Here is a 23,648-nt window from a genome sequence, read left to right as displayed (position 1 = left end):
GACCGCCCGGCCATGCATCATCACCCGCTGCAACCCAACTCCAACTCTCCTGCAATCTTCACTCGCCTCAGCCCCGGCTCTACCTACTGCTCGAATTTGCTTTCGGGCCTATATCTGGTGCTTTTCTTTCAACCTTCAACTTCCTCCTCACACCGTTGCCATGGCGTCACGGAAGAAGGTCCTCCTCAAGGTACGATCTCCGCAGCAGCTCCGGCACGCGATACTTTAATGCAGTTCTTGGCTAATATACTGTCTTTGTGCTATAGGTGATCATCCTTGGAGACAGTGGTGTCGGCAAGACCAGTCTGATGAACCAATATGTGCGTTCTTTTTCTTCCCGACCCATCCAGCTAGCGCCCGTCGACAGTTTGCCATTTTCACAGCGCTAACGTGTCGCTCTTTGGGGTAATTAGGTCAACAAGAAGTTCAGTGGGAGCTACAAGGCCACTATCGGAGCCGATTTCCTCACCAAAGAAGTCCTTGTCGATGACCGACTAGTCACCATGCAGGTAAAGACTGCTCTGGCATCCACCAAGACTGAGCATTCGACTAACGTGCCACAAATAGATTTGGGATACCGCTGGTCAAGAGCGATTCCAATCATTGGGTGTTGCCTTCTATCGAGGAGCCGACTGCTGTGTCTTGGTCTACGACGTGAACAACTCCAAGAGTTTCGAGGCACTCGACAGCTGGCGGGACGAGTTCCTGATCCAGGCTAGCCCTCGTGATCCGGAAAACTTCCCATTTGTGAGTTTCCCGGTAAATATCGATAGATAGAATGAGAACCTAGTACTAATGGACTACCGCAGGTGGTGATTGGAAACAAGATTGACGTGGAAGAGAACAAGCGCATGATCTCAGGGAAACGGGCCATGACATTCTGCCAGTCCAAGGGCAACATTCCCTACTTCGAAACCAGTGCCAAGGAAGCAGTCAACGTTGAGCAGGCATTCGAGGGTGAGAGTACCCATTCCGTTGAATTGTGTTCACCATGCTAACCTAACATTAGTCATTGCCCGGAGCGCGCTCGCACAGGAAGAGGCCGAGGAGTTCAGTGGCGAATTCAGTGACCCGATCAACATCCATCTGGACAATGAGCGCGATGGCTGTGCCTGTTGATACCCTTGCCCGATACTCATGACGTTTCAGCGATATCCTCTTTCCTCTGTTTCCTTTTTTATGTCATACCGTTGCTGGTGGTTCTCAGTCTCCGTTGGTTTCCGCTTGTAGAGAAGGTCATCGATATGTTTTGGATTTTGTCTTGTAGATTCTTTCGGTTCGTTATACAGCGGTTGGACTTACCGTTGGACTGCTCTTGCCTTGATGGTCAGATGTTCTCTCTTGTCTACTGCAATACGATCGTTTCCTGTGAAAGGTAGTCATGTGCTTTCATCCTCCTTTCTTTCTTTATAATTTATCCGTAGCCCGAGCGTAAGTCCTCGACTTCAATACGATGTGAGCATCTATGCATTACTCGGGACATTTGCATCGTTGATAGGACCTTGACATTTCTTATCGCTCCCCATCCCACAAGGGCTTGGCATTCCCTGTCCACGTTCTCACCACGACATTCCTCAGCTCCTCATCACCTTGTCTCACCTGCCTCTCACTCAGTTGACCGATGGTCGCGACTTGCACTCTTCAAGCACCCAGGCCGACCCGGCAGACCTCTGCTCCCGTCTAACCCTTTTCCTCCACCGCTCGCGTGCTCCTTCAAGTCAGCAGTCAGCGACCATGGCAACCACCGCCGATGCGCCTAGCCCAAAGGTCTTCGGCATAGCCCGACGAACCCTAGGAATAGCCCTCTTACTAGCCGTGGTTTTCTTATGGACAGCATCAAACTTCCTCGGAAGCGTACGCGCACCCACCACAGCACCATTCAGCCCGCTATACAATGAATGTTAACTAACAGTAAAATACTATACAGACGATCTTCGCCGATAAAACATACGCGAAGCCCTTCTTCGTGACCTACTTCAACACCTCGTTGTTCACCATGCCCCTCATTACCATTCTTATCAGCCGCACATGGGCCCTCTGGCGCACCAATGGTATCTCCCGCGTGACCTCCTTCTGGAGCCTGCTGCATCATTTGGACTCGGATGATCCGAAACGTGGCGAGGAGCGCGAGTATCTGCGTACTGGGTCCTTGGACTATGAATCTGGTGGTGATGAGCAGGATCTGGGACTGAAGGCAGATGAAGGAAAGCTGGGGTTGAAGGCGACGGCTAAGCTGAGTTTCCAGTTCTGTTTGCTTTGGGTATGTATCATTGATGTTCGGATAATGGATATTTGCTAACAATTTCCAGTTTACTGTATGTCATTTGCTAATATCATATTCTCGGGGCTGTGAATCTAACGTGATACTGAACAGGCGAACTACTTTGCTATGGGATGTCTGCAATTCACGACTGTGGGAAGCACGACCATCTTGACATCCACTAGCGGTAAGAATCCTCCGATACTTAAAATTCAAAGTACAGCGCGACTGATCACTGCACAGGAGTCTGGACCCTAATCTTCGGAGCCGTAATCGGCGTCGAGAAATTTACCGTCCGCAAATTCCTCGGCGTGGTCGCATCCCTGATTGGTATCATCCTGATCTCGCGCGTGGACCTCACCAAACCAGAGGATGCCAACGCAACCGCAGATGGCAGCCAAGGCTCATTCCCGCACAAGTCGACCGCGGAGATGGCGCTCGGGGACGCCATGGCTGCGTTTAGCTCAATCATGTACGGCGTGTACACGATCGTCATGAAGAAGCAGGTTGGTGACGAGTCGAAGGTGAACATGCCATTATTCTTTGGTCTTGTCGGCTTCTTTAACCTCGTGATGCTATGGCCTGGGTTCTTCATTCTGCACTGGACTGGTGTGGAACAATTCTCGCTTCCGGATACGAAGCGGGTTTGGACGATTATCCTGGTTAATGCCGTTTCCTCGTTCGTCTCTGATATAGCATGGGCGTACGCTATGCTCCTGACCACTCCACTCGTCGTGACCGTCGGCCTTAGCCTGACTATCCCATTGTCTTTGGTCGGGCAGATCGTGCTTCAATCACAATATGCCAGTCCAGTCTATTGGGTCGGCGCTGCTATTGTTTTCCTGTCTTTCTTGGTTGTCAACCACGAAAGCAAGATCATAGAGGATGAGGCCTCGGCTGAGATAGCCCGGCCGTCCTCTGGGGAGTATGAAAGCATTCCTCGCGATGAAGATAGGTAGACGCTTCTTTCATTATACATTGTGTTTTCTAGCGCATCTCCAGGATTATGATTTCCGGCTTGTCCTTTTTGCGCTGTACGGCCGGTGTTGTCGTAGAATATTTCCATTTTAGCATGTTCAGATATACCAGAGTAGATACGGCATTGATTTAGTCAGCACTAAGAATGGATTCTAAGCTTTCAATTAATTCAGATTATTTTCGTATGTCCAAGGGCCACTCGACTCATAAGTACGTGGGCACCCAAATATCAACAATGGAAAGAAAAAGACAACGCTTCGCATTCCAAGAGATTAGTAACTCAGAGCATCAAAACATCTGCCTCGGACCTTCAATGTATTAAACCAATGGAAAAAGAGAGTTTAGTAGATAATAGAAACATAAGGGAAGAGATCAACGAATGCAAAGAAAACCACCCTTGATGAAAAGTACAAAAGATTCAACGCCTGTCTGCTCCCTCGACACTAGAAACCTGGGTATATTCAGTTGAACGATGTGAATGTGGATGAAATGTTAAAAGAGAGGATTGGGCCAGAGACCGGATATCAGGGTAAAACGGTAGTAGAAAGACGGGGTCAGTAGAATGGTAATCGGTAGATGGTGTGAAAAGAGGAGGGGGAGAAAGTACATCCATGCAGATATACAATGCCTACGTCGCAACAGCAGGGGTAGCGCCGAGTTTCTTGCGGAAGACGATGACGCTCTTCAACGCGCCCAGCCAGCGTGCGAGAGACTCTTCGTCCGGAGCACAAAGCCGGTAGGTTTTCTCTTCGGCGATGATCTGCAGACAGAAGGTCTTGGACCTTGACATGGGGTCGACTTCGGCTGCATCAATCACTTGCGACATGGAGATGATCTTGAGCGCGGAATACTCTTGCTCGTCCTTGTAGAAGGCCAGACTCTTCGATCGTAGTACCACCCAGAGCCGCTTCCATTGCCGTACGGTTCCCTTGATCCGTAGTCCCTGTAGGTACCCTTGGCACACTACCCGTTCTGGATCGCGTAAGATACCGAGCTCGGACTGTCTGCTCGTGTCGCGTGGTAAGCCTACGTCACGCGGTAAGGACATGGGTTTGTCTTCCGGGGCAGAAAGGGATAAGGTATGAATGGACGGCATAGAGCGCAGACGGCTATTCCGGGAGGGAGAGGGACCGTCTGAAAGCTCCGAGTAGGATGTGATTTCGTTTCCTGAATATTCCTGAATGCAGGAGGGTTTGCGGGCTGACGGGCCAGGAGATAGAGTTCGACCTAGCTCGGGGGAGCTGGCACGGCCGGCGACATCGAAATCGGAGTGATCCGTCGTATCTTCAATCAGCTGTCTATGGATTGCGGGGAGCGCACGTTTCTTGGACAGGGCCATGAAGGCGGCCTCGTCCTCGTTGCCGGGAACTTCGGCGCGGATACGATCGATCCAGTCATCGGCGTCGCGCTCCGAGAGCACCTCGAAACGATAGTTCTTGGAAGGGGTGAAGACGCCGAAGACGTGCTGGCGATTGGAGCGGGGAGATTTGACTGGGGCCACGGCTGTCACTTCGGAGAGGCTAATGGAGACGCGGATGCGGGTGGCCTCCTCGTCCTTGTAGACGGAGAGAAGATTGGGCCGCAGGACGAGGTAGGCAGGTTTCCACGAGGCCCGGAAGACATGCTTGTGCTTGACGCGTCGGGAGACCTTTCCGGATTTTAAGACTCGGTCGAATTCGAAGCTCCCGTTCTCGTTGACGGGGGAGAAGGTATCCAGATTGACGTGACCGTTGCGGGAGGGTGGCGCGCGGAAATGGACGGAGTGGTCGGGCATTTGAATGGCGGGGGATCTGCTCTGTCCCTCCGACAGCGAGGGACGAGCCAGTACCTGATTCATGGTGGCTGTGAAGACATGTACGAGGGAGAGGGAAAGAGGTCTAGATCAAGGTTCACTGTTTCTAGGGTTTCAGGAAAAAGGGGGAACCCCCGCGACGTTGTGCAGGACGATCGTTGCCCACGAAGAGGCCTGACCGAGAGAAAAGGCCCATTGGGTGTGACCCGGACAGAGGCGAGGGTCACATTATAATATAATGGTCTGATGTCAAACTGAGGGCGGGAGCGAGTCATTCTAGGATCCATTCCAAGGTTGACCATGGATAAAGTCCAGCTGATCTAGTACTTCCCAAGTAGAGCTTCTGGCTTTATAATCTAGGTACCAATGTGGCTGCCTAGGCAATTGACACATACTAGATGGAGTCCAACTCCAGGATTACCCTTGGTAACCTACATGCCAATGATCCCTTCGAGTAAGCAGGCACACGAACAGGGTCCAGAGTCCCCGAGTCCAGACCCTCAGATGTTCAGGCCACATCGCCCGTAGAGAGTGGAGCCGCAATGCCTCGGCCCCGGTACTGTGTACTTAATTTCCCGCATGCTTAATACGCATAAGCCATGTACCGGTACAAGTTTCATTTCCCTGTTATTATGATCATATCTGGATCAACTCCCCAACTACAGTACAGCACAATCCTCGTAGGTATATACCGGCGCTGCCATTGGCCCCGGCCGCACTCGGCGTAACGGCCAGGAGGTCCCTGGTGCCCCTAGACCCCGATCGACATACGCTAGTTCCAGGTGCGCAACGCACACGAGTGAACCCTTACTGTGAGCTACAGCTCCTGTCTGTGCCTGTGGACGAGTTACTTATACGTCCAGAGGTACCTCGGGACATGGGTAAACACTGTAGGCAAAAACTATGGAGTGTTTTGCCATCTTTGTTGCCATAGCGGTGGATAGGATCGCCTGGATCTTCACCTAGACACTTAGACACAGCACTAAGTATACACAGTCCATTTATAGACTAGCAAGCCTTATAGAAGAAGCCAAGTCTGCTGTAGTTCGGGTGTACCTACATTGACCGCGCACTGCGTGGGTATCACAGCGCTACGCAGGGACAGGTCCACCGCAGTTATTACCAGCTACACAACTACTAAATTACAAACCAGACCGAACTGGAACCACAATTGGTCCTTTTTAAGGGCAAAAATAAAGAGTAAAGAAACCCCCCGAAAATAAAAATGAAAGAAAGAGATTGAAAAAAGGAAACACGAAAAAAAAAAAAAATAGTAGAAAAAAGAAAAGGAAAATCTCCTATCCAGGTTGAATACGCCGTACGTACAAGGCAAATACGCCACCTTAGAGCGGCAACACGGAACAGGGGGGCGAAGAGTGAAATTAACGGTTTCGGTGTGACGGGCCACAGACGCTTGCGCCTCCCCTGGTCTTGGCAGACACTTCTCCCATCCCCATCTCCCTTCCCCTTCTCTTTCCACTTCCTCGAGCCCCTCGACTCTATTCATGTCCTCCACCCCCCTATCTCCCTCATCGTTTACCTCCGTTGCGTTGCTCCCGACGCCCTCCTCTCCATCTTGGGTCTGAGAAGGTTAGTTGGGGGAAGGAGACAGGAGGCATTCCTCCGGCCACTCGTTTTTGTCTTGTGAGATCTGATCGTCACTCTCCCGAAAAAAAAGGTACCCGTTCACTCCGGTACTATCTCTACCTCCCCTCTCGACCGGTCGACAAGTCGCGGCTTTTCTACTCCCCTGATCCTCGTCTGGGGTCCGACACAAACCGATTCCGGCCCTGCTGCTTGGGTCCCGTTGATTTGGTTATCGTGGGGTCTTCGACGCGTGCCCCCGTCGCACCCATGAGTTTCATTCAGCGCATCACCAAACGGCTGCCCAGTGCGCCTAGCCTCCCCTTAGAAGATGTCTCCCATGAAAAGGGCCACGGGTCGCCGCGGTTCGCCTTCTTCCGCCGGCGCATTCGCTTGAAGGGCAATTCTTCCATTTCTATACCCCTGGGATTTGTTTTACTATTTCCATGTCTTGTAATTGTCTTCATTCTACTTCTTTTCGTCCGACATCCTTCGTCTCCCGGGGGTATCTTAATTCCAGCAGGCACTCCGCCCTCCATTCGGTACGTGTTCCCTCATCGCACAGTCTAGGCGTTGCAATAGCTAACCGCGGTGTCTTCAATACAGCAAAATCAGCGAAAAGCATGACAAAGTCTTCGCCACCGGCTGTCTGCCCATCGATATGGATCAAATCAAAAAGGCCCCTCGCGCCAACGCTGCCTTCGTCGTTCTCGCGAGAAACAAGGAGCTGGACGGTGTTATCCAGTCTCTCAAGTCGATCGAGCGTCACTTCAACCGCTGGTGGCACTATCCATACGTCTTCCTGAACGACGGTGATTTCGACGATGATTTCAAGGCCGCCGTGATGAACTACACCAGTGCCCCCGTGGAATTCGGCAAGATCGATAACTCCATGTGGGGCTATCCCGACTGGGTCGACGATGAGGTCGCCAAGGAGGGTATTCGGAAACAAGGTGATGCCGCCATCATGTACGGTGGCATGGAGAGTTATCACCACATGTGCCGCTTCTACTCCGGGTAAGTAACCATATTGACTGCTGGAGTGCATTCAATACTAACAGCAGACAGACACTTCTACAAGCACCCCCTTCTGATGAAGTACGAATGGTACTGGCGCCTGGAGCCCGAGATCAAGTACTTCTGTGATATCACATAGTAAGCCTGCCTTATCTATCTTATGGCCCGTTCGATTACTTACTCAAAGCAGTGATCCTTTCCTCAAGATGATCGAGGCGAACAAGACGTACGGATTCACCATTGCCGTTAAGGAACTTCGCGAGACTGTTCCGAACATTTTCCGGTACGCATCAGCCTACAAGCGCAAAAACAACCTGCCGTCCAAGGGCTTGTGGGAGATGTTCTTGGAGCGCCCCGAGGAGCTCACCGAGCCAGAGGTGGAGAAGCAGGAGAAACTGCCCGAAGAAATTCTTCAGAGTGAGGTTGGCGACAATGGTCTCGATGACATTGATCCAGAGGCCATGGAGGGTGAGAGCTACAACATGTGTCACTTCTGGAGTAACTTCGAGATTGCTCGCCTGGATTGGTTCCGCAGTAAGGAGTATGAGGACTTCTTCCAAATGATGGACCGCAGTGGTGGATTCTGGAATGAACGTTGGGGTGATGCACCCATCCACTCCCTTGCGGCTGGTGCTCTTCTTGATGTCAAGGACATCCACTACTTCCGAGACTTCGGATACCGACACACCACCATCCAGCATTGTCCCGCCAACGCTCCCGCGCGGCAATTGCCCCGCGAACCCTACCTTGAGAAGACCACCGACGATGAGAAGAAGCGGATTGAAGAAGATGAGTATTGGGCTACACCTGACGCGGTCAAGGAGAACGGTGTTGGATGCCGATGCCGCTGCGATACCGACATCGTCGACGTCGAAGGCAAGCAGGGCAGCTGCTTGTCCGAATGGGTGGAGGTCGCCGGCGGTTGGGCCTCGCCGTAAAGCCATCAAAAGCGCCTCGGCCATGTCTATGCATCGTTTCCTTATCTGCGTCTCCATGCTTTTTGATTCGGCTGCGAGCATCACCCAGGCCTGTTCCTTGGGAGTTTTCTGCTGAAACCTGCGTATTACGTATGTTGGCCGGGGTTTCTTTTTTGGGCGGCGTTCAATGGATCTGACGGCTTTTCTATTCAAAGATGGCGCGACCATTTTCATCATCCATGTTGACATATTCATCTAGCATGCTGTCCACATCACTGGGATTGGCTGTGTGCTCTTTTTTGGTTGCTCGACGGAAGGCCATCGTCTGGTCATCCCAGACGATACCACACGACCCAACGTTTGTTCGCCGATGGTTATATATGCCTGCTACTATCTCGCATGGACTGCCCATTTTTCCCTTCCCAATATCTTTCTTGGGGTCATATTCCTTAATGGACATACAGACTCGGTGTCAGTGGTGATGCGGCAGGTGTGGTATGGGGTGGATTTAGCCGGGAAGAAGGGTGGCAGCAATCTCGCCCTCCTGCGTTGTTATGTGTTTTATTTCTGGTACTTTCCTATTTGTCACTACTACCTCCAATTGTTTCTCCGTCTCTTCCCAGCCTTCCCCGACCGTCGCACCTGTGGTTCTGTTTTCCAGCATGCATCCATGAAATGTACATACCTTGTTTCCCCCAACCCTCGTGGCATACCCCACGGGTCTCCCCTTTCGCATTGTTTCCAAATCTCGCAAATACCAGATTCGAGCATGGCTGTCTATAGAGTATGGAATAATCACCCGGTGGATTACGCAGAGAATGAGATCAGTATAATGCATTCCTTCTAACTTTTTTTAGCTGGTGGGGTAGAGGAAGTAGACGTAGGTCAGTATAGCTCTGAATGTTTTATAGCTACCGCTTTGGCGTGAGATGTTCTGGAATTACATGGATTGAATTGAATCTACGTGTTTTGATCCACTCCAAAGCCAAGACGGGGCTATAGTGCTTAGAAAAAGCACAGACATCCTCTCCACATTGAGGTAAAGAGTGGGCCCCCAAGACCCTTGACTATAGAGAATAAAACTGTAACGTTGTCGATCTCATCAATCTGCCTATCTATCGGTATAGAGGACGTGTGACGAAGGCGAGAAAGAAAGTCAACTAGCTAGTGGGTCAAATAGACTTGATCACCAGTGGTGATTCGCTAGCAGTAACCCAGATTGCTTCTGAAGAATAGCAATGCGACATTTGCTATCAGGCCCACCCAGCGTCGGAGAGCAAGGTGACATTCAAGAGGGGAACATTCAAGAGGGGAAGGTGTGGGGTGAGGGGGGTGATAGTTGATTATAACGGGCAAGATGCCGATAAACAAACCCCCTTTCTTCATGTTGAACACTCCCCCAACGATTTCCCGAAGATGTGGTTGTTTCTCCTTATAGGCCTGGCAACGGCCTTTAACAATCCTCCTGGTGTAGAAATTTGGTGTGGCAAGGCCTATAGCTCGACGTATGTGACTCCAATTGTTGCAGGAATCAGGCTAATACTCTCTTAGCAATGCCTCGTTCGAGCCTGGAGGCTGGATGGAAAGTCCAGCTTGGTCTGATGTGCCACTCTTGGATCTGAAAATCCGTCCGCGCATGAATCTTTATACTCCGGGTGATGGCAAAGGGTCTTTTATTATTGATACGAAGATCTCATACATTCATGGTGAACCATGGGAGATCACAGACCATAACTCGCAGAGCCTGGATATTGAACTCTCGATTGGCGAGGCAAAATTACATCTGACGCACTCGGTATTTGTCAATACCTCTTCAAATGAGCTGGAGTTCCCCCTGCATGGTCTGGCTCCCCGCTTCGAGCCCTACCGTGTCACTATCAGAGCCAATCGCCCGGACGGTAGCCATGCGTACTCTGCCACCACAGACCTCTATCATTTACCGGAGCGAATAGATGGCGGCAGCATAACGAAACTCGACAGTCTCTACGGCGGGCTTCTGGTGCAGGACTATACCAAAGATTCCTCATGGAGCCCATTGCTCCCATACTCCTACTACGTCAGCTGGGATGGCTGGCTCGAGAAGTCCCTAAGCAATGTCCAAATCTTCAAAGATCAAGGCTACAATATCATCCACATTGTACCCAACGCAGGCCTCGCCAACGAAGCCTTCAACTTCACCGAGCTAAAGATGTTCCTCGACAAGTGCGACGAGGTCGGTCTGTGGGTTATGTATGACATGCGTTGGACATACCAAAACCTCACTTCGGTTCAGTATCAAGTTGATCTACTCAAGACTCACAAGAGCCTGCTTCTCTGGTATACAGGCGACGAACCTGATGGTCAAGGGGACCCGTTGAATGCGACGAAGATCACGTACGATCTGATCAAGTCGCTAGACCCATGGCACCCTGTTTCACTTTGTTTGAACTGCTACAACTTCTATTACGAAGAGTACGCCTCCGGAGCAGATATCATTCTCTCGGATGTATACCCCATTGCCGTCAACACGAGCTGGTCTACCGTCTACGACACAGTCTGCAACACAACCTACGGCTGCTGTGGCTGTGATGATTGCCATGGAGATATGGAAGATATCTCGAATCGACTAGATATCTTCGCGGAGTACCAATCCTGGGTCGGAAATTTACCGAAAACTTTCTGGGGTGTGCCTATGGCCTTTGGAAACGAGTCCTATTGGACGCGCTATCCCACTGCAGCGGAAGAAGTGACCATGACCATGCTGAGTTTGAATCATAATGCAAAGGGAATTGTGATGTGGGACTATCCTACTAGCAATGAGCTGTCTAATATCACGAGCAAGTTGAGTCAGGTTCTTGCGAGTGATCGGATTGCGAGGTTCTTCTTGGGTGCGGTTACGGTCCCGCTGCGAGTGACCGGGCATTCTAAGATAGATGTTTCGGGTTGGAGGGTTGAGGATAGGATGTTAATTAGTATTCTGGCTCTTCAGATGCCTTCTTGGTCGAATGCTGTGTCGATCGAATTACCTGGTGGTGCTAGTGTCGTCAAGGAGGTGCTTTGGGGGTCTGGGGGTTGGAAGTTGGACAAGGGTTTGCTTGTCAAGGAGGGGGGACATGCGCTAGAGACGGATATTATCGTTGTTGAATTTGACGCCTGACTCATGGATTCAATTGATGAAGATGAATGTGACAAGAGGATGAAAGGATACTCATGGATATATATAAAGTTGTCTCTCCTCTACATACACATATAAGAAATTTCGACCTAATCGTTGCTGCCAGAAGAATGTTAATTCTACCTATTCAAGACAGAAGTTGTTTGATTACCCATATCTTAGAGCATTGCTCAATTGTTCTTAATACGAAATGTCGAGAAAAGGATCTTCGTTGGCTTTTAAAAATATGTATATCACCTATAACGTAATTCTTGCAAAAGCCTACGAGATCACCGAGAAACATTAACTCATCAGAAAGTTGTACAGTACCCGTTGGGTTATACATAAACAAATGAGTGTCAATATTTGACCCAGTAAGTATGGGGATCTGAGGGCATCACACCCGCGTCATGCCCTTGCTACTTTTGGCATCGGATTGAGGTGTTACTCAGAACGCCTAGAACCTTAAAAAGACACCATGGTAGAGAAACTTTGGAAGCGAATTGACATTACGAGTGTCTTGGGAATGAATTGTTGAATGCCACTCACACAGGTAGTGTTTGCCTTTCCCTGGGACTACATAGACGTTTGTCTATATAAGGGCCTCATATACCACTCTTGAATATATATTTTTTCATGACCATCTTCAACTTCACACAAAAAAGCTACAACACTCTCCAGAGCCCGTTTATGATGTATGGTCAAGAGCACCGGTTATCCCTAGACACTCTGCCAGCAGAACTCATCCGCGAGATCGCCGACTGTATCCCAACAGAGAAGCAAGTAGTCGAGCTCATGGCTACAAGTCTGCGTCTTAACCACCACCTGAAAGACTACATCTGCCATCGAAACATGGAGAATGGAAACAGGGGACTTCTCTGGGCATGTCAACACGGTCAGTTCGAAGCATGTGAACGATTCCTCGAGCTTGGAGCGGACCCAAACTTTGAACCTCTTGTGGGCTACACTTCACGCCGAATACTAAATATTGCTGTCTATGGAGGACATATCGAATGCGCCCAGGTGCTTCTCTTACACGGAGCCGACCCAAATGCCAAAGATGGATCTGGAGATACGCCATTGTTTCCCGCGATTGAGAACTGTGATGCTCCCATGGTGCAGATGTTACTGGAGATGCGGGCCGATCCCAATGTCGAAAATGAGCATCGATATCTGAAGGCGTCCCCACTTGAAATGGCGATGGATAAGGAATTGGAGGTTATTGTTTGGCTTCTGGTGGAGAAGGGCGCAGGTCTCCCTGATTAGGGGTGGTATGTCCTGGTGATTGTCGTGGAGATGTGATGTGCTTGCTAACTGACACGTATCATATCTCAGGGTCTACCAAGATGATGGTATTCCGTAAACTTCATATATGTGAGTTGGTCTGTGCTGTGGTGTTGAATTTGCTGCGCGGGCTTGGTCTGAATGGCACAGTTGGATCGGAGAATATAGCAGGTTCTCGATGCAGCCTACTGTATTATGGTACATACAGATGGTTATTGGGAAGATTGTGAAGGTCGTTGTTTAGTAGGTAGTCTCCGGGATTTTCGTTTACTAGACTGTGCTTTAAAGTCGTGAGGCTTGAAACGATATTTGAATGTGTGATGACTCCTGATTACAAATATAACTCAACTCCTCGTGTGAAGTGTTCTGTGACCGTGAGAGATGACTATTAGATTGGCGCTAGAAGCGTTCCTAGTCATCGACGAGCCAAGCTCAGGTGACGTCGATTTTGATTAATCTAGTCCGGGGCATAAGGAGATAAGGAGGGCCTTAGACTACTGGACCGAGTTGTGATTGTAACTCTTGTAAATGGAGAAGGCGGTTCAAATGGATATGACCCGAGTTAAGAGAATCCTCTCAGCCGTTGATAACATGGTAAGCCCCGCAGCGAGGGAGATCGGTGGGGCTGAGTGGAGTGACCTTCTTATCGGCGACGTAATTATTGTCGGAGCAATCATCAGCGCCGTAGGTATTAAAGAGCCGTGGAAATAAGATATACAGACTGCTAGCTACGGCCTTAAGGTACCGTTGCGCCTTCAGTTTGGAAGTACCATGTACCATGTACTCTGTAGCTGATCCAACCCCGCTACCTCTTGTCGTTTCTATGCTTATCAACTCCAACGGTCAAAGTGCATTTCCATTACAGCTTCCCCAAGGTTTCCCCCTCTTTCCCAAGTATCTGCCCAACCTGCCTTGTTCTGCCTGGTGTCTTTCCCTTTACGTGTCTCTCTTGCCCTGAGTCAGACACCCTGACACCACCTGACGAGCGAACTCCCCGCGGACCCACCGGGGGCACATGCCTCCCAGTTCCCGCTCATCAACGTATGCTAAGGCTTCTTGTTCTGCCCCTCTCTTTGTTTGACTTTATTTCTCGCTTTATGTTCGTCTCTACAATATGACTGATACTCCGGAGTCGCTCAGGCGTCCACCGAGTGCCGCAGCTTCCCATCTTCAGTATCCGACCCTCCCGCCCCTCACGGCCTCTGTAGAGCAGTGGCTATCCCACTCTCGCCCCACCAACAACATGGCCTCTGATCGTCCCTCCGAGCCTCCTCACAAGTCCTTAAGTGATAGTTGGGCTACTCTTAGTGTTTCTGACCTACATTCAGAGGATGGTAGCCGGTCCGAGCAAACAGACACCGCTTCGCTAATCGACCAAACCACCCCCGACGATGTCGCCAGTCTCGACGAGCGATACAGCAGCAGTGAGGCCGATGGTCCGGATGAGGAATATCGCCATGATCAGGAATACGAGGAGACTTATCGCGACGAGGCACAGAGCACCCTGGAGTCGCAACTGTTTCCCAAGCTCTATACTCATGCTGCGGCCATCGACGATAGCGGACTCACAACCAGACCTCGTCAGTCATCCGAGTCGATCGAATTTCCAGAGCCCGAGATGTGGCCAGAGAATGAGCGGGTTGAGTTTAAGCATACGACTCGCATCTTCGACGATAAAATGGCGGCGGCATTAAAGAGTCGACTATCTGCCATGTTGCTGCCATCCAACACAACCGACTCCATTCTCATGGCCACAGTCCAACAAACCATGACCAAGCACAGCTTGGACCTTGACAAGCCGTTCCGCGTGCTATACATTGGCCAGCCTGAATTCCGCAATATCATTCTGGACAAGATCGGCGATGTCTTGGTATCCAGCTCATCTACTGGATCGCCGAGCAGCTCTGCTGAGTCCTCGCGCTACCATGTTGTGCCGACGTCTTTTGGAGCGGGTGCTGTGCCCAACTTTGCCGAGTTGCTCCCTATCCATGTTCAGCTCGTCGTAGACGAGTGCATGGAAGCTACTGTGGGGCCCCAGCAAGACCAGCCGAGTACCCTGCATTTGACATTCAAAAATCGACCGACCTGTCGCTCGTGGTGGAACGGAGACAAATACTGTGTTTCATCGGCATCAGAATGGACTCTTCCAGACATGGCAATCATCTTTGTGTCTCGCCATGATGATGCTTCAGTTAAGCAAACCCAACGGCTCGCTCATACCTTCTTGGAGCGACATGCAATACCCGCGATGGTCATCTCGGAGGAGCCGATGTGGGAGCTTGTAGGTGACACCGTTCCGCTGAACCAGGACAGCCTCCACATGTGTCTGGAGTCTCGAAACCCTCAGACCGGAGAAACAGCACTCCTTCAGCGTTACCCAATCGATCTGCAGACTTTCGAGAGTATCGCCCCTAGTCAGCTCAATAGAAACTTGGCTTCTTTAATGCAGCTCTATCCCAACAAGTTGCACAAGACAACCGCCGATACTCCAAGCCCGGCTCAACGATGCTCAATCACCGACCCAGAGAAATACCCTCTCAACTGGATTCCCCCGGCGTATGCCAGCAGGGCCTGTGATGCTGCCCCGATACTGCGTTTGGTCACACTAACCCTCATCTCGGCGATCGCCCTCTCAATCGGCTATGCCGCTGTCAAGACCGTGGTTATTTTCCTCGCGCAGTGCATTGCCGGGTCCACTTTGTCTCACATATCCTCTCCATCACTTACTCCCATTCCAACGACTGCAATGAGCTTGCAGGGTGTGAGACAAACTGCCTTGTCCGTTCATCCAGATGGTCAACTGGGACTGCTCCAAAGCCAATCTTCGGATCATTCTATTATAGAGCAGGTCACCGGACTTACTATTGCAGCCTCTACAGAACCCAAGAACCCTGACATTTTTGAAATCCAAGTTGTTGGAGACTGCCATGTGGTGATTAAGCCTCCTCGAAACCTTGCATCTTCTAAGAAGCAGGCGCGATTTAATGTCAGCGTTCATCGATACGACCAAGCCCTTCCCTATGAGTTGTCTCAGCTATTTCATGATGTCTACTCGCTGCGATTGGACCGAGAGGAAGCGTACGGCCTGGTCAATATTACAGTCACTGCCAAGTCAAAGACCCCCATCGGCCAAACTACAATGGTCGACTTTGGCACTCCATGGCTGAAGATTGCCAACTGGAGACGGGCAGCCCGTATCGTGTCTTCGCAAGTGACAAAGGAATTGGGGGTCGTTCAAAGCAACCTCAACGAGGTCTACGGCCGACTTTCGACTGACCTGACTGACATCTACGGCCATATGACCACCGACCTGACTGATTTCTACGGGCATCTTTCCACCGACCTCCAGTCAATTGCGGGAGGCGTAGCCAAGAGATCATACCACTTGCGGGCTAACGCTGAATGTCTTCGCTTGGATGGCCGTCATGCTCGAGAAAGTGTGCTGTCGAGCTCGAAGCAACTCTCGACCTTTGCCCACAGTGCTCTTGAACAATTCCGCAGTGCTTCTTCTGTCCTACACAGCCGCTCAGCCTATGTTGATCAGGAGGTCAGGGCGCTGTTCGGCGATGCGTGGAGCTTCCTGGAGAAATCTGCTGCGAAGGTCAATGTTCGCTCCATGATGGACCGAATGCGCAGTACGAACTATGCCACGCTGAATCGGGCTCAGACACGCGCACGTCAGGTTGTAGGGCTTCAGTCTGCAAACTCTGATTGCTCAGGCGATCGCCGCAAGTGCTGAAGGCTTTTGCTTCTTTTCTTGCTTCTTCACGATTTGATCTTGGCTAATGGTGGGGTTTGTTTTTGTTTACGGCGCGATCGGGCTAAGGGGCGGGTCTGATACTTTGGAACGGGGTACACGCGAATGTCTCTTCGGCGCAATGAACTTCAATTGATAGTACGAATAGTGTTCTATCCCCAGATACGTGCCTTGCTAGTGTACAGGTCATATCAAACATGTTCGGAGTAAATAGTAGAAAAAAAGGAAATTCGCCCCTCGCATTCAAAGTCAGCCCAAGGCGGTGGCGGTTCTGCCCGCGCACCCAAACCATTAATTTTTCCCCCCTCATTGCCCCATTCCCTGATCAACAAAGCCAATTCTTCCCCTGATTTCTACCTCGATCTCGGTGTCTATCACTTCTCTCGCCTCCTCTTTTTTTATTTTTTTTGTCTTTGATCAAAGTTCCATCCACCACCCGCCATGTCTGACACCGCGGAGATCAAGCCCGACCCCACCACTCAGGCTCCTGAGGAGACCAAGCCCGAGACCGCCACCACCGGCGAGGGCGAGAAGACCGTGACTGAGGCTGCTGTCGAAACGGCCAAGGAGGCTGCCGATACCGCCAAGGACGCGGCTGCTAAGACCTCCGACACCGTTTTCTCCATGTTCGGAGGCGGCCCCAAGAAGGAGAAGAAGGAGGAGACCGAGGAGGGTGCGGATGAGCCCTCTGGCTCTGCTAAGGCCCAGAAGGAGAGCGAGGTAAGCTATTTCGCTATCCGGCATGATGGTGATGCGGGATTATAGCTATGAGACGTGTCTGTTGCGACCAACAATATGGCGGGGGCGGGGGTTGTTTTTCTAGTCCCTGCATATTGTGTGGTCATTCTTCAACCAGTCTTTAGCCCACCCACACCATTTACCGGAGGTTCCTTAGGTGATTTCAGGCAGATTACTCACATCGCATTATTCTTTAGAAACCCGAGGATGAGGCCCCCGAATCCCCCGATGTCCACTTCGAGCCCGTCATCCGCCTGACCGAGAAGGTTGAGACCAAGACCAACGAGGAGCTCGAGGAGCAGGTATTCAAGATGCGCGCCAAGCTGTTCAAGTTCGACCGTGAGAGCAAGGAGTGGAAGGAGCGTGGTACCGGTGACGTCCGTCTCTTGAAGCACAAGGAGAACGAGAAGACCCGCCTGGTCATGCGCCGGGATAAGACCCTCAAGGTCTGCGCCAACCACTACAGTGAGTTGAATCCATGGATTGCTTTCAGGGACATCTAACTGACTGGGATTCAGTTGTCCCCGACATGAAGTTGAGCCCCAACGTCGGCAGTGACCGCAGCTGGGTCTGGAACGCCGCCGCCGATGTCAGCGAGGGCGAGCCCGAGGCTCAGACTCTGGCTATCCGCTTTGCCAACAGCGAGAGTGAGTTTTTGCATAAACCGTGTATTGTCTGAGATGCGTTACTGACTAGCTCCAGACGCCAACCTCTTCAAGGATGCCTTTGAGAAGGCCCAGCAGGAGAACGAGAAGCTCTTCGGTGCCGCTAGTGAGCAGTAAATCTGCCACTCTCCTGATTTAAGCCTCGCCCCTTTGCTCTGCACCAATGGTTAAGGACCCACGACCGTGATGCGCATTGTCGCCAGCCGTCTCCGAGGACAGGAGCTTGCCCTGAAATCCCCTGCCACCCCTTGAACAACTATTCAATAACTATGCCTTTCACCCCATATTCCCATTACTACCCATTCCCCTCCCCCGACGACGCGATGAACGAGGCAGCGATGATGTTGTTTTGCACAACCATCGTGATGTGATTATGAAATGGAGGGCAGTTCCCAGGTCCCGCAGTCGGCAGTAGATAGAAACCCCCTCGAATATACACCCTGCACATCACTCATGAACTCCGCGGAGTGTCTCTGGATGTATTTAGGTCGTTGTAGCTAATCTAAAAGCTATACCAAGGCATCCAAGGTAGCTTGACCCCGAGGAAACATCATCTTTCCCATGGGAGTCTAGAAAACAGCATTTAAGACGTAGCATGAGTTAAAAAAAGAAAAAAAAAAGGATAGTTCGAATATTGCACGAAATCCGTCCAGTCAGCCAAATGAGGGCCAAGTGCATGAGATCGGTGTGGATGTCAATGGGCGGACTGATCTGAGTTGTCTCCCCGTCGACCTCATTCCTCCCCACTCCCCCCGTCCCTTTCATCCACTTCAATTATTGGCGACTCCAAGAAACACGTGAAATTGGAATTCGGCCCTTTTCGAGTGATTTTCAACGGCGAAGTGAATCTTGCATACCGCCTCGCCGCGAACCTGCCGCGAACCTCGCGCGAACTCTCTAAACCAATCCACCTTCCGCGCATACCCCTCTGTCCCCGACACCCTCCCAAAAGAGCCTCGAGAGAAGCTATTTATTCGGCCATTCAAGATGCCTGACGTGAGTCTTCGTTCGAGCCCCCATTGTACCCTGTTCTGGAGCCGCTGGCTTGGTGGAAGCTCGTGCGGAATTGCTGGCGCCCGGCGCTCTTCGCACCCACTTCGCGCCCCGTCGATTGCGACTTTTCACGGCTTTGGCCTTTCTTCTGAGCTTTGCTTGTGCTTGGGCTAACTCGTGCTTTTCGCCGTTCAGGTTAAGCGCAATGTCCGTCTTGTGACGTCGCAGCACATCATGTACGTGATCGACCTCACCCTCTCTTCCCTCGAAACGAATAAGCACTCGTGCCTCCGAGTCCGCATTTCTTGATAAAGATACGAGTGAATGGCTGTAGTGAGAACGCGCTCTACCGGAGACGGTGGAGCTTGTCTCGCTCGCGCTTTACCTTCGATCCTACCATAACATGCACACATGAGAGGATTGGCGCACTAGCTGACGGATGGATTGCATAACAGTGACAAGCCCTCCGAGGTGGAGGGATTCCCTCAACGAGAATGGTCTATTGAGGTGTATGCCGTCAACGAGAAGGGTGATCTGGTTCCTGCGACTCTCTTCGAGAAGGTCATCTACCATCTTCATCCGAGTTTTGGTAGTCGTGCTGTCCAGAGTAAGTTGATTCGATCCTCACTCAGTGTGCGCCTGCAGGATATGGTTGGGAAGAATGGTAGCTGACATGAAACCCGAAATCCAGCCTTCACTAGACCGCCCTTCCGTATCTCAGAAGAGGGATGGGGTGAGTTCGACATGCAGATTGAATTCGTCGCCGACAAGTCCCACATCATTCAGCACGATCTGAACTTTGCTCAGGAGCGCTATGAGTCGAAGCATGTCGTTGTAAGTTCTTTGCCTTTCACTCGTCATATGAGCCGTATCTGATGTGGTGATTCGCAAATAGACCTTCAAGAACCCCAAGCCTGCTCTCCTTGAGAAGTTGCGCGAGACCGGACCCGTCCCCGGTGATGAGAATGGCATGAAGAACAAGCGTGGCGCGACTGGCGAAGAGAGCGCGAAGAAGAAGAAGCGCACTGACAAGAATGTAAGGTCCATTCAATTCATCTTCGAAATGAGATCCCCCGAGCTGATAACCCATCTCAGGTTGATATGGACAAGTTGGCCGATGGCCTGCAAAAACTCAACGAGGACGACCTGTTGCAGGTTGTGCAGATGGTCCACGATAACAAGTCATCGGACTCTTACACCAAGAACGACGTTGAGCGTGAGTCTCTCTTACCTTCATACCAGATCTCCATACTATACTGACACGCATCACCAGAGGGCGAATTCCACGTCGACCTGTATACCCTCCCAGACGCACTCATCAAGATGCTCTGGGACTTCACGGCGGAGCGCGGCTTCCTGTAAACCTAGAAGGCATCTCTGTTCTCGGTTTTGATTCCGATTCTCCTTTTTCCTCATCTGCAGAAATGCGGCTAAGATCTCCTGTCCATGCTTTTTTCCTTTTATTTTCTGATACTTTGATCCTGGGGAGTTAGCGGCCCTCAGAGGAACTTGGCTGGGACTTTTCTTTCGTGCCTTTCTCCTTTCTCGTAGATCCTGGCACGGATACTGAACACAATCGGCCATTTGCACTGGAGTGGGTTGGACTTTTGAAAGGCAATGGCATGTATTCCTCTTTCTATTTTCCTATTGGGTCGGAGAGACCTTTAATATGGATGCTTAATGAGAACAAACTCAAATGACCAGCATTTACATTTGCTCAGGGCTAAAGGGCAACGTGAAGTGAATGCGAACACAGGTAGGGCATACATCAGCCCGAGTTTACCTCTGCAGGCAGAATAGAAAAAAGAATTAATCAATGACAAAACAAGACAACATGGGATATCTCAACTTAAAAAACAAGATCAAGACTAAGAGTAAGACAGGACCGACCAGCCAGACACAGTCAAGCACCGCGGGCAGAAAGGTAGCGCAATAACCAAGGAAAGGAAGGAACCCCAGGAGCGGATGTAGAACAAAAACAAAAAGACAAAAAACAACAGCCCATGATCCAGAAGCCCCGTTCCACGGTCTATGTAGATCCAGATCCAACGCCAGTAGTCCGTTTTCTTTCTTTGGCCGATAAAACAAGGAAATGATTCAAGGAAATGTTCAGTGATGTGAGACGTTAGGTAGAAAAGAGTAGAAGGCACGTTGATGAAAGGAAGGAGGGTAGGGAGTGAGAGAGTGAGAGTGAGGGGGGTGAAGGCGTTTCGGTGCAAATGTTTGCTCGTTGATGTGTTGGGTATTGTATTTAGAGCACGCGGTTCCTAGATGTGGGGTAAGTAGTTGAATCATGCCTTATACAGAGTGGATAAGAAGACCTACAGCTTCAACAGGTCCTCCAGGCTATCGGCACTGCAGCTGCGGCCTTTGGGGATGTTGCGAATGATGTCGACAATGGTAGTGAAGACATCGCCATTGCGATAGGCCAGCAAAGCAGGAGCCTTGATGTGATCCATCTCAGCAATCTCCTGGTGCAGCTTGACGAAATGGACACCGGCTTGACGACGGGCAATGGTAACGAGGCATTCCTCGACAATGGCACTGTCATCAGACTAGAAGAAAAGAAAATTAGAAATTAGAAAAGGCAATTGCAAAGCATCGAATAATGGTACGTACCATATGGTCATAGATACAGACCACGACCACGGTGTCAGGCGTCACCTTCTCAATGGCATCGAGGTACCCCGCCGCATCGACGGTCTCCACGGCACCCCATCTGCGGCCCCGAGGTGAGGGGCGCCGCATGCCGCGGCTTGAAAGTTCCTGCATCCGCGAGACACGCCACTTGTGCAGGAATCGCTCCTCGTCATCCTCGCTGCCGGACGAGCTGTCGGTGGGCTTGATGGGTGTGTCATCGCGAGTCTTGCCGAAGGTGGAGTCACTGCCGTTGAAACCGGCGGCGTTGAGCAGGGTTCTCCGGAAGGACTTCTTGCGGGCACGCTCGAAGGCCTGGGCGTCGGCAATGACACCCTTGGGGCCTGTGTTGGCGTCGAAGACGGTGTTGGGGATTTGGTAGTTGGAGCGAGAGGAAATCATGTCGTCCGGGTTCTCGTCCTCGTCTTCGGAGTCGAGGACGCGGCGCTGGCGCAGATTGCGGGGTGGGGAAGAGTCGGAGAAGTCGGGGCTGGAGGAGCGGTCGTGATGATGGTGGTCTTCGGGGTGGGAGGAGAACTTGTCGCGGTTGTTGGCCACCAACTGATTGAATTCTTCTTGAGCGGACATGGTGAAAGGCAAGGGAAGCGGGTGGAATTTAAGCGTATAGGAAAGCTGGGGGCCGTGTGAAGTCTCAAGAGGATTAGGCGCCGGGCGTGAGTACGGAATTAGATTCAGCAAAACCCCCTGAAGCCAAAAGGAAATCTGGGACGGAGATGGGGCTGAGCAGGGTAGAGATCGACGTGAAACGATGAAGCCCCTTTTTGGCGTTTCAGGTGTCGATGATCTCAGGGACCCACTGATTCTTGTTCTGTTCTTTACTTCTGGACATTCCCTGTCCCTGTCCCTTGAATCTAGATTCTAGATTCTAGATATTCTAGATATTCTAGATATTCTATATTCTAGATACTCTAGATTCTATACGCTTTTCCAGTCCCTGGATGATATCGATTGGCCCAAGTCCCAACTATGACCCTGACCAGGACCAGGAGAAGTATAACCAACACGTGGTCGAGGATCGTGCGTCTCAAACGGGTGATAGGCCCATGATCTCGACACAATTAGACTCACAGGCGAGGCCAGCCCTGTCTCAAGCACCTAATACCCAATTGGGTAATATCCCCCCTGACGAGTCGTTCGTGAAACTCCGGTTCTCACACTAAGCCCGGGATGACGCCGATCATCGTCTCGAATCTACGCCATCCTCCTCCTGTGCCATGCCTCGTGCCGGACTTGGCTTCCGAGCCTTCGACTGATCTGGACCATGTTCGGTTCCGATCGAGTGTTGAACTGCCCGGCTCCACTGTCGTATACGCTGTCCACGGCAAATACGATGCCTCATTTTTAGATCCATGCCCGGCAGTTCGTACCCGCAGCAGAGCGTGTTTCGAGTTGTTTGTTTAGGTCGTGTGCCCAGACCTGTAATTTCTCTTTTCCCGTCTCTTCTCTTCGGTTCCTTGGTTGCCCGACCATCCGGTGAGCCATGCGTTGCCTTGTTTTGCCTGGTTTTTTTTTTTTTTTTTCTCAATCCACTCGGACGTAGTCGTAGACGTGGACAGGGACGCAAATGCAGGCCCGGATCTCGGGCTCCTCTCGTCTCCGTCATTGAGGTTTTACGCTGACTGGAGAGTCCGAGCTTGCAGTCATGCCATCGTGGCAGGCACATCGGCCCGGATGCTGGAGTGATGCATGCTGCCTGGCATCACTATGGGCTCGGGTTGAACGTATACATCTACACCCCGTCTACGGCTTCGACTGCTACTTCGCCAGGCGGCTGAACCAGAGACCGTTTATGAATGCCCTATGTTTGACGCAACACCATATGCTCGCAGACGCCCAACGGTGAATCGAGGCCAGCGCACAAGATCACAAAGA

The 23,648-nt window shown here is 51.1% G+C and overlaps 11 protein-coding genes across 11 annotated transcripts; 8 read left to right on the top strand and 3 right to left on the bottom strand.

Annotated features, from left to right (window-relative positions):
* Positions 1 to 160: 160 nt before the first annotated feature.
* Positions 161 to 1,119, top strand: rab7 (Rab family GTPase YPT7; the record flags this gene model as incomplete). Its single annotated transcript, XM_056882443.1, has 5 exons — positions 161 to 190; positions 414 to 509; positions 568 to 747; positions 810 to 957; positions 1,010 to 1,119. The coding sequence occupies 5 exons, from the start codon at positions 161 to 163 to the stop codon at positions 1,117 to 1,119; spliced, it is 564 nt and encodes a 187-aa protein (XP_056744284.1).
* An 877-nt stretch (positions 1,120 to 1,996) lies between these two features.
* N7443_002386 (DMT family transporter) lies at positions 1,997 to 3,219 on the top strand (the record flags this gene model as incomplete). Its single annotated transcript, XM_056882442.1, has 3 exons — positions 1,997 to 2,260; positions 2,375 to 2,447; positions 2,504 to 3,219. 3 exons carry the CDS (start codon positions 1,997 to 1,999, stop codon positions 3,217 to 3,219), a joined length of 1,053 nt encoding a protein of 350 aa, XP_056744283.1.
* A 647-nt stretch (positions 3,220 to 3,866) lies between these two features.
* Positions 3,867 to 5,075, bottom strand: N7443_002385 (PH domain-containing protein; the record flags this gene model as incomplete). The annotated part of the gene is made up of 1 exon (XM_056882441.1): positions 3,867 to 5,075. The coding sequence occupies one exon, from the start codon at positions 5,073 to 5,075 to the stop codon at positions 3,867 to 3,869; it is 1,209 nt and encodes a 402-aa protein (XP_056744282.1).
* Positions 5,076 to 6,884: 1,809 nt separating this feature from the next.
* Positions 6,885 to 8,569, top strand: N7443_002384 (glycosyltransferase family 15 protein; the record flags this gene model as incomplete). Its single annotated transcript, XM_056882440.1, has 4 exons — positions 6,885 to 7,156; positions 7,221 to 7,631; positions 7,683 to 7,769; positions 7,822 to 8,569. The coding sequence occupies 4 exons, from the start codon at positions 6,885 to 6,887 to the stop codon at positions 8,567 to 8,569; spliced, it is 1,518 nt and encodes a 505-aa protein (XP_056744281.1).
* A 184-nt stretch (positions 8,570 to 8,753) lies between these two features.
* N7443_002383 (uncharacterized protein) lies at positions 8,754 to 9,008 on the bottom strand (the record flags this gene model as incomplete). The annotated part of the gene is made up of 1 exon (XM_056882439.1): positions 8,754 to 9,008. One exon carries the CDS (start codon positions 9,006 to 9,008, stop codon positions 8,754 to 8,756), a length of 255 nt encoding a protein of 84 aa, XP_056744280.1.
* A 1,176-nt stretch (positions 9,009 to 10,184) lies between these two features.
* N7443_002382 (uncharacterized protein) lies at positions 10,185 to 11,684 on the top strand (the record flags this gene model as incomplete). The annotated part of the gene is made up of 1 exon (XM_056882438.1): positions 10,185 to 11,684. The coding sequence occupies one exon, from the start codon at positions 10,185 to 10,187 to the stop codon at positions 11,682 to 11,684; it is 1,500 nt and encodes a 499-aa protein (XP_056744279.1).
* A 633-nt stretch (positions 11,685 to 12,317) lies between these two features.
* On the top strand, positions 12,318 to 12,947 carry N7443_002381 (ankyrin repeat domain-containing protein; the record flags this gene model as incomplete). The annotated part of the gene is made up of 1 exon (XM_056882437.1): positions 12,318 to 12,947. The coding sequence occupies one exon, from the start codon at positions 12,318 to 12,320 to the stop codon at positions 12,945 to 12,947; it is 630 nt and encodes a 209-aa protein (XP_056744278.1).
* Positions 12,948 to 14,079: 1,132 nt separating this feature from the next.
* N7443_002380 (uncharacterized protein) lies at positions 14,080 to 16,704 on the top strand (the record flags this gene model as incomplete). The annotated part of the gene is made up of 1 exon (XM_056882436.1): positions 14,080 to 16,704. The coding sequence occupies one exon, from the start codon at positions 14,080 to 14,082 to the stop codon at positions 16,702 to 16,704; it is 2,625 nt and encodes an 874-aa protein (XP_056744277.1).
* A 459-nt stretch (positions 16,705 to 17,163) lies between these two features.
* N7443_002379 (Ran GTPase-binding protein YRB1) lies at positions 17,164 to 18,242 on the top strand (the record flags this gene model as incomplete). The annotated part of the gene is made up of 4 exons (XM_056882435.1): positions 17,164 to 17,442; positions 17,658 to 17,925; positions 17,979 to 18,107; positions 18,163 to 18,242. The coding sequence occupies 4 exons, from the start codon at positions 17,164 to 17,166 to the stop codon at positions 18,240 to 18,242; spliced, it is 756 nt and encodes a 251-aa protein (XP_056744276.1).
* Positions 18,243 to 19,112: 870 nt separating this feature from the next.
* On the top strand, positions 19,113 to 20,480 carry N7443_002378 (putative transcription initiation factor subunit (TAF30); the record flags this gene model as incomplete). Its single annotated transcript, XM_056882434.1, has 7 exons — positions 19,113 to 19,121; positions 19,314 to 19,354; positions 19,574 to 19,725; positions 19,810 to 19,952; positions 20,014 to 20,154; positions 20,214 to 20,334; positions 20,392 to 20,480. 7 exons carry the CDS (start codon positions 19,113 to 19,115, stop codon positions 20,478 to 20,480), a joined length of 696 nt encoding a protein of 231 aa, XP_056744275.1.
* An 889-nt stretch (positions 20,481 to 21,369) lies between these two features.
* N7443_002377 (phosducin family protein) lies at positions 21,370 to 22,343 on the bottom strand (the record flags this gene model as incomplete). The annotated part of the gene is made up of 3 exons (XM_056882433.1): positions 21,370 to 21,385; positions 21,444 to 21,673; positions 21,738 to 22,343. The coding sequence occupies 3 exons, from the start codon at positions 22,341 to 22,343 to the stop codon at positions 21,370 to 21,372; spliced, it is 852 nt and encodes a 283-aa protein (XP_056744274.1).
* Positions 22,344 to 23,648: the final 1,305 nt, after the last annotated feature.

The sequence above is a fragment of the Penicillium atrosanguineum genome (genome assembly GCF_028827265.1).
Source record: "Penicillium atrosanguineum strain IBT 20685 chromosome Unknown utg000002l_segment0_segment0, whole genome shotgun sequence".
Taxonomy (NCBI): Eukaryota; Fungi; Ascomycota; class Eurotiomycetes; order Eurotiales; family Aspergillaceae; genus Penicillium; species Penicillium atrosanguineum.
Note: the sequence above shows the minus strand (reverse complement) of the source record. Positions and strands in the feature narration are given on the sequence as shown.